Source organism: Notothenia rossii (assembly GCF_949606895.1).
Source record: "Notothenia rossii genome assembly, chromosome: 4".
NCBI classification, from domain to species: domain Eukaryota; kingdom Metazoa; phylum Chordata; class Actinopteri; order Perciformes; family Nototheniidae; genus Notothenia; species Notothenia rossii.
Genome location: NC_136902.1, coordinates 53,391,192 through 53,408,949, shown reverse-complemented (window position 1 = coordinate 53,408,949; position 17,758 = coordinate 53,391,192). Strand labels below are relative to the sequence as shown.

At 41.8% G+C, this 17,758-nt stretch overlaps 1 protein-coding gene across 1 annotated transcript; it reads right to left on the bottom strand.

The window, feature by feature from the left end:
* Positions 1–78: 78 nt before the first annotated feature.
* Positions 79–17,040, bottom strand: vstm5 (V-set and transmembrane domain containing 5). The gene is made up of 4 exons (XM_079676096.1): positions 16,552–17,040; positions 14,251–14,577; positions 9,818–9,961; positions 79–379 (listed from the first exon to the last, which is right to left on the bottom strand). Exons 1-4 carry the CDS (start codon positions 16,625–16,627, stop codon positions 348–350), a joined length of 579 nt encoding a protein of 192 aa, XP_079532222.1. The 5' UTR covers positions 16,628–17,040; the 3' UTR covers positions 79–347.
* Positions 17,041–17,758: the final 718 nt, after the last annotated feature.

Below are 17,758 nucleotides of genomic sequence, written 5' to 3'. Positions count from 1 at the left end.
CTTTATTTTTTAGGTCTGATACCTGGTTTGTATGATTGTGTGAAAAAGCCACGATGAAAAAAAAAACACACAATTCACTTGTTTAGACAATAAATACAGTATGTATTGTTTTCCAATATCATGAGGGATATATTTACATTCATCCAGTGTTATCAGCTGTAAAGCATGTGCATTCAATACAAATGTAAATATGGTACACAGTTTTCATAATTAAACTGCCTTCCTCTGTGTAAGTAAGGTGTTCAACAGAAAAAAATAAGATACATTTTATTTACATCTAACTTTAAAAATAACTCTTGTGTTAAGTGAACAGTGTGTAGTTTCCTCCGGCGGTGCACAGACGTCCATCAAAGAGGCTGCAGCTCTGTCGCATCATTTTCTGCATGAAAGGACAAACAACTTAACACTTCATACAGAACAGCGCTATATTAGACCTTTGTCACTTTAACACACCCACACTTAGACACAATACATCACTTTCACCCACACTCACGCCCATCAAGCCATATTCATCCCTTTCACACACTGAGGCAGCAGAATGTAAACTCAACTCATAATCTATATAGAATCAAGATCCAGCCAAAGGATCCAGCATATATCTCGGTTTAAAAATAATTGAAGTTCTTCTTACAGTTAGAGAAAATGAGGTTCACACTCAAAAGCTCCTCTCAAACCTTTATTAGAACATGGAAACCCTTTCTGGACTTTATGACTCCTTAGAGCAGGGTTGTCAAACTCAAGGCTGGGGGCCAAATCCGGCCCGCAACTTCATTTTATGTGGCCCCACAAGAATTTACAAAGAATATAATACGTTTATTATACAGTTCCATGCCACTTTACAGAATCAGGTTGCCCATAAACTACATGTCCCACAATGTATCTCGTTTTGTGACATGCGCACTGAAGAGACATGCAATTATTTGCCCTGGGTTGCGTTCCGATAATCCAAAAATCAGCTCCTAAATTCTAACCCTATCTCCTATTCCTTGACCTCTGAGTGAAACGTCACGGGGTTAAGGGATAGTGGATAGGAGAATTCAAAAGGACTTAGGAGAAGAGACTGCGGTACTTTAGAGAATCCGAATGCATTTTCACTATCCAACGTGTTTATGACGCGCAAGCGGACGTCATTTTGTGCGTCTGCTGCTTTATGGAAACTATGGAAACTACAGTTTTCTCTACAGCGGACTACAACATGGATGTTTAATAAGAACGACGGACTCATCTGAGACTCTGTATGCACCGTGCTCTGATGCTGTTACTTTGCTTTATGAACGTGGACAACAGAGAAACATATTCTTCATGACCAAAGTTGGAATTGAAATAAAAAATGAAAGTGAAACTTATGCTCGTCACCCTCTCCGGTCCACATTAATACAAATGATCCCAATAGCCTACGTATGATTGTATGAACTATGAAAAGATCTTAAAATCAATGCAAATGTATTTATTATAAACGTTAGTCCTTAACATCTATCACTGTGTACATCACCATTCAAACATCTTTTAAAAGTCGAACAAACCCCACACAGCTCAGTAAAGACTGTGAAATGTTGACTTTATTTGATCATTTCAATAAAAACTAACGTTCATATTTCTCTTTTTGATTATAATACTGATGAACGTTCAAAACAAAGCACTTTGGCAACTTACCGAATACGTTTTAAAATGCTTAATAAGCACCGTAACTTTCATGATATAATTTCTCCGTCATAATTGTTTGTTTCCAAGAACGGCCGACTGTTGTGTGACGCAAATACTGCGGCTGGAAGGCATTGTGGGGCAGCATTTTCTCCTCTCCTTTCGGTAAGGGAGGTCCAGTGGTTCCTAAGCTAAAGGAGGTTATAAAGGAAGTTTGAAACCTCCTTTCCTTTAATTTAGAGCAGTGGTCCCCAAAGTAAGGCCTCCACATTTGGCCCGGCCCCCTGAACAATACCAGAGACGCATTATGATTTTTTTTCAGTCTGGCCATGCGAATCCTAGACTAGCCCCTGTCAAATAGAACGGAATAATGGCGAAAAGGTTAGGTAAGAGAAAAATTGATTCAGAATGCAGGGTATTTAACCTGCAGTGGTCAAAAGATTATTTTTCTGTTCAATGCAAAGAAAAGGCTGTTTGTCTCATCTGTCAAAAGGCGGTGGCGGTATTCAAAGAATACAATCTGCGCCGACCCTATGAATCCCGTCACAAAGACAAGTATGATAACTTGCAAGGCCAAATGCGAGCAGACAAACTCTCAAAGCTAAAAAGTGGACTGTTAGATCAGCAGAATACATTTGTACGCCAAGCTCAGCTGAACCAGTCATCCGTTCGAGCCAGCTTTCGGGTTGCTCAACTGATAGCAAGCAGCGGTAAACCTTTCACTGATGGAGAGTTTGTCAAGAAATGTTTGAATGCTGTCGCGGAAGAGGTGTGTCCCGAGAAGAAAGATGTCTTTAATACCGTGAGTCTGTTGGCGAGTACAATCACCAGACGCATTGAAGAAATCGGGGGTAATGTATATGCCCAGCTGCAGCAGAAGACGAAATATTTTGACTTTTTTTCATTAGCACTGGATGAGAGCATGGACGTGCAAGACACAGCGCAGCTGCTCATTTTTATTGTAGGAGTTAGCGCAAACTTTGAGATGTGCGAGGAGCTGGCAGCCCTCCAAAGTCTCAAAAGGACTACAACGGGGGAGGATATTTTGAAGATGGAAGAGTTGGACCTAGACTGGTCAAAGCTTGCCAGCATCACGACTGACGGGGCTCCTAGTATGGTGGGCGCATCTCGGGGTCTAATAGGACGCATGAACTGGGAGATGGAAGAACGGGGTCTCACCGCCCCGCTACAAGTCCACTGCCTAATTCACCAGCAAGCACTGTGCTGCAAAGTGTTGAAGTGGGATTCTGTCATGAAGGTTGTGGTGTCATGCATAAACTTCATCAGAGCAAAGGGACTTAAACACAGGCAGTTCCAACAATTCCTGTCTGAACTGGAGTCTGCGCACGGCGATGTGCTGTACTACACAGATGTCCGATGGTTGATCGGAAATTAATATATACCATAATAATACCCGAAATTAACGCATTTCTTCATTCAAAAGACAAAACGGTCCCAGAGCTGATCGACCCAGAATGGAAATGGCACCTCGCAGTTTTAACAGACGTGACAAAAATGCTGAACAGCCTTAACTTGCAGCTACAAGGCCAGGGGAAACTCATTTGCGACATGTATTCTCACATAAAAGCATCTGAGGTGAAACTTGCGCTGCTTTTGGAACAAGTGAAAAAGCACAACTTCATCTATCTCCCTGCTTCCCAAAACCTCTCCGCAGAGAACCCAGCGGTCCCGTTCCCAGCTGAAAAGTGTGTGGAAGCACTGGAAATGCTGAAGGCGGAGTTCGGTGTGCGATTCCGGATACTACATGTTAATACAAAAGAAATCCGTCTTTTCCAGAACCCCTTTCTTGCCGACATCGATGAAGCCCAGCCTTCTTATCAGTTTGAGTTGGCCGAGTTACAGAACTGTGATGTTCTGAAAGACGCATTCAAGCCCAACAGTCTCATTGACTTCTATGCTGCCCTCCCAAACGACACGTACCCTAACATAATGAAGATGTTTACACTTTTTGGCAGCATGTCGTATATCTGCGAGCAAACCTTTTCACACATGAAACACCTGAAAACTCAGATGAGATCAAGATTGACAGATGAACATCTGCATCAGTGTTTGAGACAGGCTGTGACTAGAATGGAACCTGACATTCAACTTCTCACCAGCCAGATGCAGGCCCACGGTTCACACTGATGAACATATATAGGTAAGCTCACTTTTCTGACTTGAATGAGTCATTCTGAGCATAAACAAATGTAATCATAATAAAATCTACTGCGATAAAATCCATCTCCACAACCATACTGGTAGTGAAATGTATTGTGCTGTGTAGATGCTGTATCACTTAGTTTGGTTTCTCAGCCTGCTTGCTTTGTGGTTTTCACAGGGAAGTTGATGAGAGAGAGCTGCAAACAGCGGTGTCTACAAGCCTACTGGAACCTACAAAAGGATTATAAGGAAGGAACACAAGAACTTTGAGAGACTGCTCATATGAGTCATTTGAGTAAGAGATTCTGCTCTAAAAACTAAGCTAAACTTTTACCTGTTAAGATTGTGCACGGCACGACAGAAAGTTAATGTTCAATGGACTTTTTTTTCTGTGAAGAACCCAGAGAGGGTTATTTGGTTATTATTTATTTCATAAATAGTGTTTTTATATATTTTCAGACTTAATTTTTTCTGTGAAGAACCCAGAGAGGGTTATTTGGTTATTATTTATTTCACAAATAGTGTTATTTATTTCCTGACTTTTTCTGTGAAGATCCCAGATAGGGTTATTTGGTTATTATTTGTTTCATAAATAGTGTTATTTATTTCATTAACCTCTTAAGCCCTAGGGTCCCCCCAGTGGACCCCCCCCCCCCCACCGTTTTTTTACGAGACTATGTCTCAGGGCTTCTATTAATGTTCCATACCCTTTTAACGATAAGAAACTCAGCTAACTAACAATATGAACCATTTTTAGCTAAAAGAAACACAAGAGTAATACCAAGCCTTTGAATTAGCATGGAGCGAAAAAATGCTAACTAATGCTAACGGACTTTTGCACAGCACTCACGGTAGCAATGTGCTTTGTTACTTATCGTCACTGCACAAACAAGATAACCGATTAAAGCTGAGACTCCACAGATTCCACACATGTAATGTCATCACTGTAGGACCCCGAATTGCAGAGCTATCAGCCAGAAAAGAGAAAGTAAACAACATCCGGTTCCAAAAATATTACAATAATTACGTCTTACCTTTTTTGATTTGTGATCAAAAGTTGTGTTCACCGGAATAAAAACGCCGCTCAAGGTTAATCCAATGTCTTTGTGTCACGTAGAATTTTTTACTGATAATCCACCATCATATTTATGGCAATATACTGGGTATAAAGTTTTGCCGTCCAGGCTTGTACTTTCAGATGTGCTTTGTTTGCTTCTCTATTATATGGTTCTATGGTAATTTTTACGTGGATTTGGGAACTGCCCCTTGATTCTATTGGATATTTTGGTTAAGAAAAAGGTGTAAATCACCCAAATCGACCAATGGGTTCCAGAGATATGGTCCTGCGTAAAGTATGAAGAATGCCAGCAGGTGTAAGAACATTACGCAGCCGACTTCATTTATTGTTTACTACCGTAAGGAAGCAGGAATTGCAGGACCCAGAGCGCACGGAGCACAGAGCGGACAGCAGATAACGGAATTGCTATTTTATTGCTTATAGATTATTAGAACATTTGAAAGGGGACACAGCCACATTGGATATTAACCTATGGATTAACTACATCATGTTTTTTTTTATCATTTTAATGCCATTGAAGACCAGTTTAGACCAGACAAAGACAAAGGTAAGCCACGTTAGCATTGTGTAGCTACCTAGCGCCACTTCTTTTGATTTACGTTTTTGTTGATAACGTTGCAAGTGTGTATCTTTCAGTGTTGAGGTGGGCACCGTTAGATTCGGTGTCTTTACGATCATAAACGATGTGTTGGATGTGCAGCTGGGATATGTAATAAGGGACCTAGGAGTGATTTCCGGTGAAGTAATAGGTTAGCATTTTTCGCTCGGGGCTAATCCAGAGCCTCACTGTTAGCATTGTGGGGCCTAAGAGGATAACAGAGTATGTTTTTTTTTAAATTTTATTTTTAATTTGTTCACAACAGTTGTATTTGGATGGAATGAATACCTATAGTGATAATTCAAAGTAATATAATTATTTTTACAGTGAAAAAGGTCAAATGGAACCGATGGTTCCCAAATTATCCAGAGGTGAGTCCGCCTGGACTTTATTTTTCTAAACCTCTCTAAAAAGGTACTTATTATATGTTATAGTTTGGATTCCTAAAGCTTTTAGTCTACTAACCCATCATTCAAGGGTGGTTTTCACTATAAGTAATGGGTTTCTTTTAGGCGGACATTATAATTTACATGTTTTTACTATGTTCCATCTGAATTTACTTTAAAATAAAAACATCTAGATTGATTCTGACACTTCTATATCCAACTCACAGATTTAACCTTGCTTTGAGAGGAAATATTATTAATTTACCCCTTTTAGAAGTGAAGATATAGTGTTTGCTGTGTTAGTGGCATTTTGGAGCCTGAAACCTGAAAAACAGGCTAAGGGCTTAAGAGGTTAATAGTGTTATTATTTATTTCCTGACTTTTTTTTCTGTGAAGATCCCGGAAAGGGTTATTAATATTTGGTTATGTGTGGCTTTCTAGAAAACAATAAATGTTTACGTTTAGGCACCCCTGCGATCGTCACACTTTTTCTGTTACAAACTGACTCCGGCCCCCATCAGAGAAGGGAAAAGTTATGTGGCACACACAGGAAAAAGTTTGGGGACCCCTGATTTAGAGAATTGGAACGGCACTTAACATGGCTGCCACTGACGTACTTCCGGGTCATTTCACTTGGTTAGGAAGGTTCCTAAGCTAAATGGACTATTGGAACGCAACCCTGGACTTCTGCTTTCAGACTTAGGCCCATTCCCAAACCGCCCCCTACACCCTACCCCTACACCCTACCCCTCCGTTTGCGCGTTCACGCGGAGGGTCCGCCATATTGAGGGCTGTTCCAAACCAACGAGTGTGGAGTGGTGTGGAGCGGTGTGGAGGGGGAGTGGGCTATCAAGCCCTCAAATACCTCATTCACACCAACGCAACTCTGGTTCAAGCTCCGTACTAGAGCTTTTCAGGTTCAGAACCGGTTCTTCGGTTTAGCTCTGGCTCTTTTCACACAGCCCAAAGTCCGACTGGTGCTGCGTCATTGCATCATCGTTTGCGTCATGACGTAACCGTTTGCGTGCCTGCTTCATAAAGCCAAACCGCGCGGAAACCCATCACAGCTGACACCGACAACAACAACAATGGCAGATTGTGCTCCAGCTTCCTCTGTACCTCTTTGGAAGACCAGATTCCCAGTGGGTAGCTGGTCTCTTCAGTGGACCACTGCTGCTTGTTAAGTTTCTTCATCGTTGTGTACAAACTGGATAAAACGCAAGCTTTTTGTTGTTGTTCAGGAGTTGATCCCGCCCCTGTCCCTGCTCCCGCCTCGACGTAAGCGTGACGTATGTGGTGCTTTTGCTCTGGCCGGACAATGTTTTGGTTCTTGAAACGAACCGGATTCCGGAGCTAAGAGGCTGCTCCGCTGCGGTGTGAAGAGGAAAACCCGGTAGAGGCCGTCCCAAAGCTTGCCGCTTTATTTACTCCCTCCATCTGACAGGAGGGAGCCTCATTCAGCTGCGAGTGTGGCTACAGACGGAGTTCACTCCGTCACGGAGGGGTAGAGTCGAGGGAGTGGTTTGGGATTGGGCCATAGTTAATTACTAACTTATTATCCTATCCGATAATAATCCAATGCAGAGGCAATAATGTAATATAATACATTATTTTATATATATATTATATATTTATAGACAGTGGGGCAAAAAAGTATTTAGTCAGCCACCAATTGTGCAAGTTCTCCCACTTAAAAAGATGAGAGAGGCCTGTAATTTTCATCCTAGGTATACCTCAACTATGAGAGACAAAATGAGAAAAAAAAATCCAGAAAATCACATTGTCTGATTATTAAATAATTTATTTGCAAATTATGGTGGAAAATAAGTATTTGGTCACCTACAAACAAACAAGAATTCTGGCTCTCACAGACCTGTAACTTCTTCTTTAAGAGCCTCCTCTGTCCTCCACTTGTTAACTGTATTAATGGCACCTGTTTGAACTCGTTATCAGTATAAAAGACACCTGTCCACAACCTCAAACAGTCACACTCCAAACTCCACTATGGCCAAGACCAAAGAGCTGTGAAAGGACACCAGAAACAAAATTGCAGACCTGCACCAGGCTGGGAAGACTGAATCTGCAACAGGTAAGCAGCTTGGTGTGAAGAAATCAACTGTGGGAGCAATTATTAGAAAATGGAAGACATACAAGACCACTGATAATCTCCCTCGATCTGGGGCTCCACGCAAGATCTCACCCCGTGGGGTCAAAATGATCACAAGACCGGTGAGCAAAAATCCCAGAATCACACGGGGGGACCTAGTCAATGACCTGCAGAGAGCTGGGACCAAAGTAACAAAGGCTACCATCAGTAACACACTACGCCACCAGGGACTCAAATCCTGCAGTGCCAGACGTGTCCCCCTGCTTAAGCCAGTACATGTCCAGGCCCGTCTGAAGTTTGCTAGAGAGCATTTAGATGATCCAGAAGAGGATTGGGAGAATGTCATATGGTCAGATGAAACCAAAATATAACTTTTTGGTAAAAACTCAACTTGACGTGTTTGGAGGAGAAAGAATGCTGAGTTGCATCCAAAGAACACCATGCCTACTGTGAAACATGGGGGTGGAAACATCAAGCTTTGGGGCTTTTTTTCTGCAAAGGGACCAGGACGACTGATCCGTGTAAAGGAAAGAATGAATGGGGCCATGTGTCGTGAGATTTTGAGTGACAACCTCCTTCCATCAGAAAGGGCATTGAAGATGAAACGTGGCTGGGTCTTTCAGCATGACAATGATCCCAAACACACCCCCCGGGTAACGAAGGAGTGGCTTCGTAAGAAGCATTTCAAGGTCCTGGAGTGGCCTAGCCAGTCTCCAGATCTCAACCCCATAGAAAATCTTTGGAGGGAGTTGAAAGTCTGTGTTGCCCAGCGACAGCCCCAAAACATCACTACTCTATAGGAGATCTATCAGTGGATATTTGCTGGAACTACCGGACACACACAGCGTTGACTCCGGTCAGGTAGAGACCGGTCTCAAGTCAGCACCGATGCAGACTCGCTGTTTGAGGGCTTGATAGCCCACTCCCCCTCCACACCGCTCCACACTCATTGCTTTGGAACAGCCCTCAATATGGCCGACCCTCCGTGTGAACGCGGTAGGGTGTAGGGGTAGTATAAGGTGTAGGGGGCGGTTTGGGAATGGGCCTCCCTCAGCGAGTTATTCCGGTGTGAACACGATCTGCTCTTTAGTTCATTAGAACTAAAGAGTTCTGATGAACTAAAGAGTTCTGAACTAAGCAAGGCAAAGTACTTGGTGTGAAAGCGCTTCATGACACTTCCTCCTTTAAATACTTAACTTGAGACAAACAGATTTTTTGTATTGTGTTTTAAATATTCCAATGAAGCATTATCACTATCTTTTGGTGAATAAGAAGAACACTAAAGATGCAATTAGACTAAGAATTGTAAAATAAATTATTTTGGATGTTTTTGTTTCTACTAATCAAAATTATTAGTTGTCTAAATGTCTTTAAATACCCATTGATATGAAATGGCTAACAGGAAGTCCCAGTTCCGTAAACAAGCCTCACTTCAGTTTGATGTTTTAACTTTTTAACATTTAAATGTTCAACTTGACAAACTTCTTGTATAGGCTTTCAAAAAGCATTTTATTCACATTACCACCGCCACAGTTAAATAAAAGTTGAATTTGGAATATGAAAAAATAAATGCTCACATCTTCCTAAAGGGCATTTTTGTGCAATATTTGTTCTCCTGAAATGTTATGTTTAAATATTCACATGAGACATTCACTACAGATGCAAATAGACAATGATAATAATGACTTAAATGTCTATTTTGGATGTTTTTGTCTCTACTAATCCGAAATTAGACATGTTAAAGAAGCACATTTACTCAAAAAAGTGCATTAAAAGATCATGTTTTTAGCTTAGGTGTCTCCTCTCAATTGTACTTTAGAGACTTATATGTGAAGTTTCTTTACCTGGCATCTGTTTCCTTCGTCTCCATAACACTATCCTCCTGTAGGCCTTGTCCAGCAGCCAGGTACTCAGCATGAGAAGAGCAGCCACACAGGCCAGAGCCAGGGCTGAGACAGAGAGGTACTGCAGGTCCTCGTACAGCACCTCTGCAGGACACACACACACACACACACACACACACACACACACACACACACACACACACACACACACACACACACACACACACACACACACACACACACACACACACACACACACACACACACATTAGGTTCACTTCACATGAGCTCAGATTACTTTCGAGAGCTGCAAACATAACACAACCACGTTAGACAATTACTGATATATGTTAGGGCATGACATCATTATGGTTCTTATGTCAAGGTCACAATTAATCTTACTTTATTAAACTATGTTCACGTGTCATCCCTTTTAACTAAAATGCAGCATCATGTTATGTTCACTAAAGATAATGATGAATACAATGATTTGATAAACTCAAAGCTCCTGTTTGATCTCAAGATCACATAATTACTATACATTCAAAATGTTACCCTAGACTTTTTCTTTCCTTCACGGATGGATCACTGAACATACGGGGGTCTAAAGTGTCAGGGGGCCTCCCTAATCCTCTCCTGCAGAATGTCACTAATAAAGACATGTAGTACCAAGAAAAGATGTAAAAAATCAGGACAAATAGACAAAAGCCATAGTGAGGGTGTTTGCTCCTAGAGGTGATGGGGCCTTTTGTATGTCTGTGCCAAGGGACCAGTTCTTTATTATGAAAGTTGAAAATGTTTTGTTTAACTTTCCTATTTCTTCTTGTATGTTTATTTTGCAACTTAATGAGGCACAGGTAAAGTATTCCACTGCTGACTAACAAAACGGTGTGGGAAAAGCTGGCTGCCCTTTTTTTCATTATCACGCCTAAAATAATCATTAACCAATACACTACCATTACATAGATACTCAAATGTTTTCAATGTTTGTGTGGATTTAAAAAATGTCATAAAGAAAAGCTGTGTATTTGTTTGTGTATGTTTTTTTTTAGCAGAGAACTTGTATTTGTATTGACATCATACTGCTCTCCTCTCATTTGTCATACTGTCTTTGGGCTCCAGAGTTTCCTCTCGTGCTCTGGGAACTTGGATGTGGACCAGGGCAGTCTGATGCTTAAAGGTCACGTCCACAGAGACACATGACTGTGCTATTTCTATCTACTCAGCCCTGCTATGCAAACTAAGACAAAGAGATTAAGAAAATACTTTTATCTCCAGTTTACACATTCATACCACAGTCAGACCTCTGCCTCTGACCTGCTTCTCTGCACCAGGGGTTAGGGCCTTGCTCAAAGGCACCTCAGTGGTGGGTGCTCTCCTGTTTAGGAATCAAACCTCTCAGTCACAAGTCCGCCTCTAAGGCGCTTTTCCACTGCAGGGCCTCGCTCGGCTTAGTACGGTATAGTTAGGCCTCATTAGACCAGCCTCACTTATGCTGCGTTTTCATTACAGTTTAAGAGCTGGGGTAGTAACTATAGTAACACAGTGTTGGCGGAGCCGTGACGTCATCTTCAATGCAAAACACAAAGCCAACATCAGCTGTTAGCTGTTAGCCCTCAGAGCTCACAGCTCCTCATATCTGTTCAGAAACTAGACAAAAGTTAAACAAGTACAAACAACAAACTTTCTGTGTCATGGCGAATTCAGTCGCTGGTTTATTTATGTCTGTATAGGCTGTTGTTGTGGGTGTGGACGGCCGATAAAACACGCATTTTAAAAGGTTTTTCACCTGCCGTCTGTCTGCAGACTTGTTAAAGCATTAATTCATGTTTTTTACTAACCGGTATCAGTATGTTGTTACTTCGGCATAATTTTGAAACGTGTATTATAATTAAATCACAGTAAAATATGTTCATTTTGTTGTAGTTGCCAGCGATTCTCTCACTAGTTTAGCATACTCAGCCCGGTTGTTGGCCCGGAAAGAACCTTGATTTTGGACAGCCAGAAAACTGTGAAAAAGTTACCGCTCGCCGGAACTACGCCTAATGGAAACGCAACCAAAAACGGGCCGGGCACGGCACGCTTAAACTGCGCTGTAGTGGAAATTACATTACATTGCATTTAGCTGGCGCTTTTATCCAAAGCGACTTACAATGAGTGCGTTCGACCAACAAGATACAACCTTGAAGAAGACCGAATCATATAAGTACATCAGGTTTCATAGCGCTAAAACATTTCAAGTGCTACTCGACTGGCTTTAGATAAGCCAGTCCTTTGTTAGTATATAAGTGCTTTGTTAATAATTCTATCGCTCGAAGTGGAGTCGAAAGAGATGAGTTTTCAGTCTGCGCCGGAAGATGTGTAAGCTTTCTGCTGTCCTGATGTCAATGGGGAGCTCATTCCACCATTTTGGAGCCAGGATAGCAAACCCACGTATTTTTGCTGATTGGAACTTGGGTCCCCCTCGCAGTGCGGGTGCAGCGAGCTGGAGTGTACGGTTTAACCATGTCCTGGATGTAGGAAGGGCCAGATCCATTCACAGCATGGTACGCAAGTACCAGTGTCTTGAAGTGGATTCTAGCAGTTACTGGAAGCCAGTGAAGGAAGCGGAGGAGCGGAGTGGTGTGGGAGAATTTAGGAAGGTTGAAGACCAGACGAGCCGCTGCATTCTGGATGAGCTGCAGAGGTCGGATGGCACATGTAGTTAGACCAGCCAGGAGGGAGTTGCAGTAGTCTAGGCGTGAGATGACGAGAGCCTGGACCAGAACCTGCGCTGTTTTCTGGGTCAGGTGGGGACGTATCCTCCTGATGTTGTAAAGCGTGTATCTGCAGCAGCGGGTTGTAGCAGCGATGTTTGCAGTGAAGGAGAGTTTGTTATCTAGGATCACACCCAGATTCCTTGCAGTCTGAGTCGGGGAAACAACAGAGGTGCCGATGTTGATTGTTAGGTCAAGAGTGGGACAATCTTTTCCCGGAAGGAAAAGCAGTTCAGTCTTGTCAAGGTTGAAGTTGAGGTGGTGAGCAGACATCCACTGAGAGATGTCAGCTAGACAAACAGAGATGCGTGCGACGACCTGGGTCTCTGAGCGGGGAAAAGACAGAATTAATTGGGTGTCGTCAGCGTAGCCGTGGTATGAAAAACCATGCGGGCTAATGACTGATCCGAGCGAGTTTGTGTACAAGGAGAAGAGGAGGGGACCAAGAACAGAGCCCTGAGGGACCCCTGTAGTTGATTGACAAGGGTCGGACTCGGATCCTCTCCAAGTGACCCTGTAGGTGCGGTCTTTGAGGTATGAGGTAAGGAGGGAAAGTGCAGAGCCTGAAACTCCAAGTTCTTGGAGAGTGCGAAGGAGGATCTGATGGTTCACCGTGTCGAATGCAGCAGACAGGTCCAGAAGGATGATGACAGAGGAGAGGGAGGCTGCTTTAGCCGTGTGCAGTTCCTCAGAGACAGCAAGGAGAGCAGTTTCTGTTGAGTGACCTGCCTTGAAACCAGACTGGTGCGGATCCAGAAGGTTGTTCTGATGGAGATAACAGGAGAGTTGTTTAAAGACAGCGCGTTCAAGTGTTTTAGACAGGAACGGGAGGAGAGAGACAGGCCTGTAGTTTATAACATCAGACGGGTTGAGAGTGGGTTTCTTTAGGAGAGGGTTTACTCTTGCCTCCTTGAGACTGTTTGGAAAGTGACCAGAAGTTAGAGAAGTGTTGATGAAATGGATGAGAAACGGCAGAATAGAGGTCTGAAGGAGGTTTGAGGGGATAGGGTCCAGAGGACAGGTGGTAGGGCGGGCAGAGGTAATGAGGGTAAGAACCTCACTTGGAGAGAGAGGGGAGAAGGAGGTCAGTGTGTGGGTGAAGGGAGGGTCTGGTGACCCAGCGGTGAGTAAAGGTGAGTCAGAAAAAGAAGAGCGAATATCATCAACCTTTTTTTCAAAGTGGTTAACAAAGTCGCTTGGAAATGCGCCATAATACTCCCAGCCTTGTTTGGGAAACCTGGGCTATTGAGCAAGACCCAATACCAGTCAGACTTCCTGAGACAGAGCTGTTACTTCACGCTTCAATTAAGATCCTCAGTGCTTAGGAATCAGTTTGCTGGATATATTGTGTTGTTCATGTTCGTGTTGTCTGGATTCAAGTCTGACTAGCTGTTGCTTATATTGGCCAGCAGATAAGGGCGGATTATGGGCCCCCATAAACAGACAAAGGCCCCACCATGTCCCCCACATAGAAACAAAAATACTTATTATTAAAATAATAATTTACATTTTTTCATATTTTTCTTCCCATTTTGTGTCTCTTTGTGGTAACGTTGCCCCTTTTTATAGTCGCTGTAAATGTGTGAATTTTGGTCACTTTGAGTCCGCACACGTGCCACAGGGTAAAAGTACAGCACTTTTTTTTCTTAGATTTGGCAGGAGCCCAAATCCACTCACCATTCACCTTCAGGACAAAGCCAGTGTCCTTGCTGCTTCCTGCTGTTTCTGTGACAGTGACCACGTAGTACCCCGCGTCCTGCAGCCGCAGGTCCGACAGCCCCATGGAGCCGTTGTTAAAGGCCTGCACTCTGCCGCTGTAGTCCTCCGTGATGTTGGTGTACCCCCCCGGCTGCCAGGTCCCTATGGTGCGGCTCACCGCTCCTGACATAAAGGTCCATTGTATGGTGGGGGTCCCGTCGCAGGAAACATCCAGTGAGAAAAACACATCCTCCTGCACTGAGCGGGTCAGGCTCCTCTGGGGAGAGTGAATGGAGATGGCTCCAGCTTCCAAAGAAAAATAGGGTGACGGAAAGTAAAGATATACATATTAAATGTAAAATGCGTTGTGTGGATGAAAAGTAAATCGACATATTAATTGGAATAAACACAAAGGTTCATAGGAGTGTGACACACAGATACAATTTAAAAAAATCAAAGTACAAGGGTATTGGTATCAAAATATACTTTAAAATCTCAAACAATTACTTATTTTGCACAATGGATTATTTCAGAACAGTTTATATGACATTGAATTATATATGATTATAATTATTGATACATTCCTATTATTATTATTATTATTATTATTATTATTGAAAGTCACTGATATTTTCAAATAAACAAATGTAGTGAAATAAAAAGTTGAATATTTCTTTTTGAGATGAAGTAAAGTAGCATTGAAAGAAAATACTCAAGAAAGTACCTCAAAATGGTGCTTGAGTAAAGAACTTAAGGAAGTGCCTAAATACATTCCACCACTGGGTAGGACAGTAATTATTACTGACAAACATTTCAGTGTACGACACAATGCAATATGCTCATACAAATGAAATGTTTAGCCTCATAGCTTCTCGTGACACATCTAGTCAGGGTTCCAGGCCAACCCTGTGACTCACTCATTTACACACACAAACGTGCTCTTCTTTCTGAAGGAAACTTGTCAAACAAGCTGAGAAATACTGATTTGAATGTAGCCAGCAGTGTTGGTGATCAAATATTTCCTCAAAGTTTCAGCGGGGATCTGGTTCTGCTGATGTGTTTGCTCAATGAGGCACAGGTAAAGAATTCCACCTGAGAAAACCAATCCTGACTAACAAAACGGTGTGGCTGCCCTTTTTTCTTTATCACACTTAAAATAATCATTAACCAATACACTTCAATTATGACGATACTTAAAGGTTTTCCATGTTTGTATGGATTTAAAAAATGTGATTTAGAAAAGATGTGTATTTGTTTGTTTTTGTTTTTTAGCAGAGATACTTCAGTCTGTGCAGCTTGACTTGTATTTGTATTGACATCATACTGCTCTCCTCTCATTTGTCATACTGTCTTTGGGCTCCAGGGTTTCCTCTCATGCTCTGGGAACTTGGATGTGGACCAGGGCAGTCTGATGCTTAAAGGAAACGTCCACAGAGACACATGACTGTGCTATTTCTATCTACTCAGCTACTACTATGCAAACTAAGACAAAGAGATTGAGAAAATGAACAGCCTCCTGCAGGCTCTTATTTCAGTTCCTTTGTGAGGGCTGGACTTTATCTTATGTTTTAACCCTGAGCAAATATAGGATTGCCATATAGGCAGGATCTCAAACCAGAGGGGTAGAGTAACTGAACATATCCGCTCAAGTATCGTATTTAATTTGAAAGTAAATGTACTTTGAGTATTTTTATTTACATGCCCCTTTCTACTTCCACGCCACTACATTTCAAAAGGAAATGTTTTACTTGTTTCTTTCCCTACATTAATACAAAGTTTTTATTTACTTTATAAATTAAGATTTTTACAAAAAACAAATAGTGTTTAATAAGTGTTTGACTATACAAGCAACTTTTCTGATAATCGCTTACAAGTTATATTTCTTTTAACAATGTTGTATCATTCATAATGTTGAGGTTCAGACTGTTGGTTGGACTAACATTGGGTAGATGTCACTTCTGGATCATGTTAACTGTGAAGGTATTTCACTACTTTTACTGTTTTTACAAAACAATCATTAGGTGAATAATGGAGCAAATAATATTTGGATTAATCCCAAATTAAAAGAATCAGTAGTTAATAGTTCCAAATGAACTCAATCATCACCTTTAAGTACATTTTCATAATATACTAAAATACTTTTACTCGGTTTGATTTTGCAATGCAGGACTCTTACTTGTTGTGGAGTGTTTCCAGTGTGTTGTTGGTACTTTTACTGAAGTAAAGGACATAAGTACTTCTCCCACAACTTAAATCATAAACATGTGTTGGAAGGCTTACCTAGGTGACACATATATAATGTGATGCTGAGAAACACAGCAACATCTTGTACATCCAAGAGCCTGAAATGCCACATTAGAATCCCAGACCCATCGGTCGAACCGCAGGAAAAGAATCTCCTCCGGGTTATTTCACATTCTGAAGTATTCTCCTCTCTGTGTTTCTCCTTCCAAGACAGCCTCTCCTCGATCCCAGGGTGTCTTATTCCAAAGCTCTTTGTACAGGTGAATCTTTGAATGACTTCTGCCTTGATTTTGAGAGAAGTGAATTGTTTTTGGTCCCAGAAGTGCTGGAGTTTCCCTCCTGGCTCAGGACTGAGCTGGGTTTCTCTTCATACCTGCGCAAGTTAGTGCCAGCAGGCCCACACCTATCAGACAGGTTCAGCCAGAGATTACTGAGCAAACACGCTCTGTGAACTCACACATACACACACACACACACACACACACACACACACACACACACACACACACACACACACACACGTCACACACACACACACGTCACACACACATTCAAAAACACAATATAGCCTTCTCAATTTACTAGGCTATATCAGCACCAGCACCCCGCCCAACAAACACTCACCTGTATATGCAGACACACTTTCACAAAATGAAACCAGGATATGGGTTGAATCACAAGGAATTCATGTTGTTAGCGACACTCCTGGTAAAACATGTTAAACAGGAAGTGTATGTACGTATGCACCAAGGGACACAAACAAACACACTGCAGGGAAGTGCCATCATCAGTGTTGGAGGGATGAACAAGCTGCTTGATTCTGGGCCTGTGTGTGTTGACATTTCCATTGTATTTAAGGCGAGACACAGGCATGAGCACCCATCATTTACTTAATTAACAAATCTTCTTTCAGACTGGTAAAAAAATAAACATTCAAAATACACAAGTAGCTTTTTATTATACTTTCTCTGTAGATTTCTCCTTCATCTGCCAACCATAATGCCTTGTTTAAATATGAAACAATATTTTCAGAATTATTTCGAAACAAAATATAATGTTCCTAATGTAATTAATCTACATAAGTGCTGTGGATCTGTTAAATATTTGACCAAATTCTATTTTCTTAAAAGGATTTCTTTGTTGTGATCCAGAAGTCCCCACTTCTGTATAATTTATATACTGTACAACAAACTTTCCAGTTTCATTCCTGTCTTTATTTTTGAAGGTTTGTAGGGTTTTTTCA

Excerpts from the sequence above, each read along its gene's own strand:
- vstm5 (XM_079676096.1), bottom strand. The coding sequence starts at position 16,627 with ATGTGGCATTTCAGGCTCTTGGATGTACAAGATGTTGCTGTGTTTCTC. Across the intron at positions 9,962-14,250 it reads CTTTGTCCTGAAGGTGAATG|AGGTGCTGTACGAGGACCTG; the intron begins GTGAGTGGATTT and ends TGTGTCCTGCAG. Across the intron at positions 380-9,817 it reads ACGAAGGAAACAGATGCCAG|AAAATGATGCGACAGAGCTG; the intron begins GTAAAGAAACTT and ends CCTTTCATGCAG.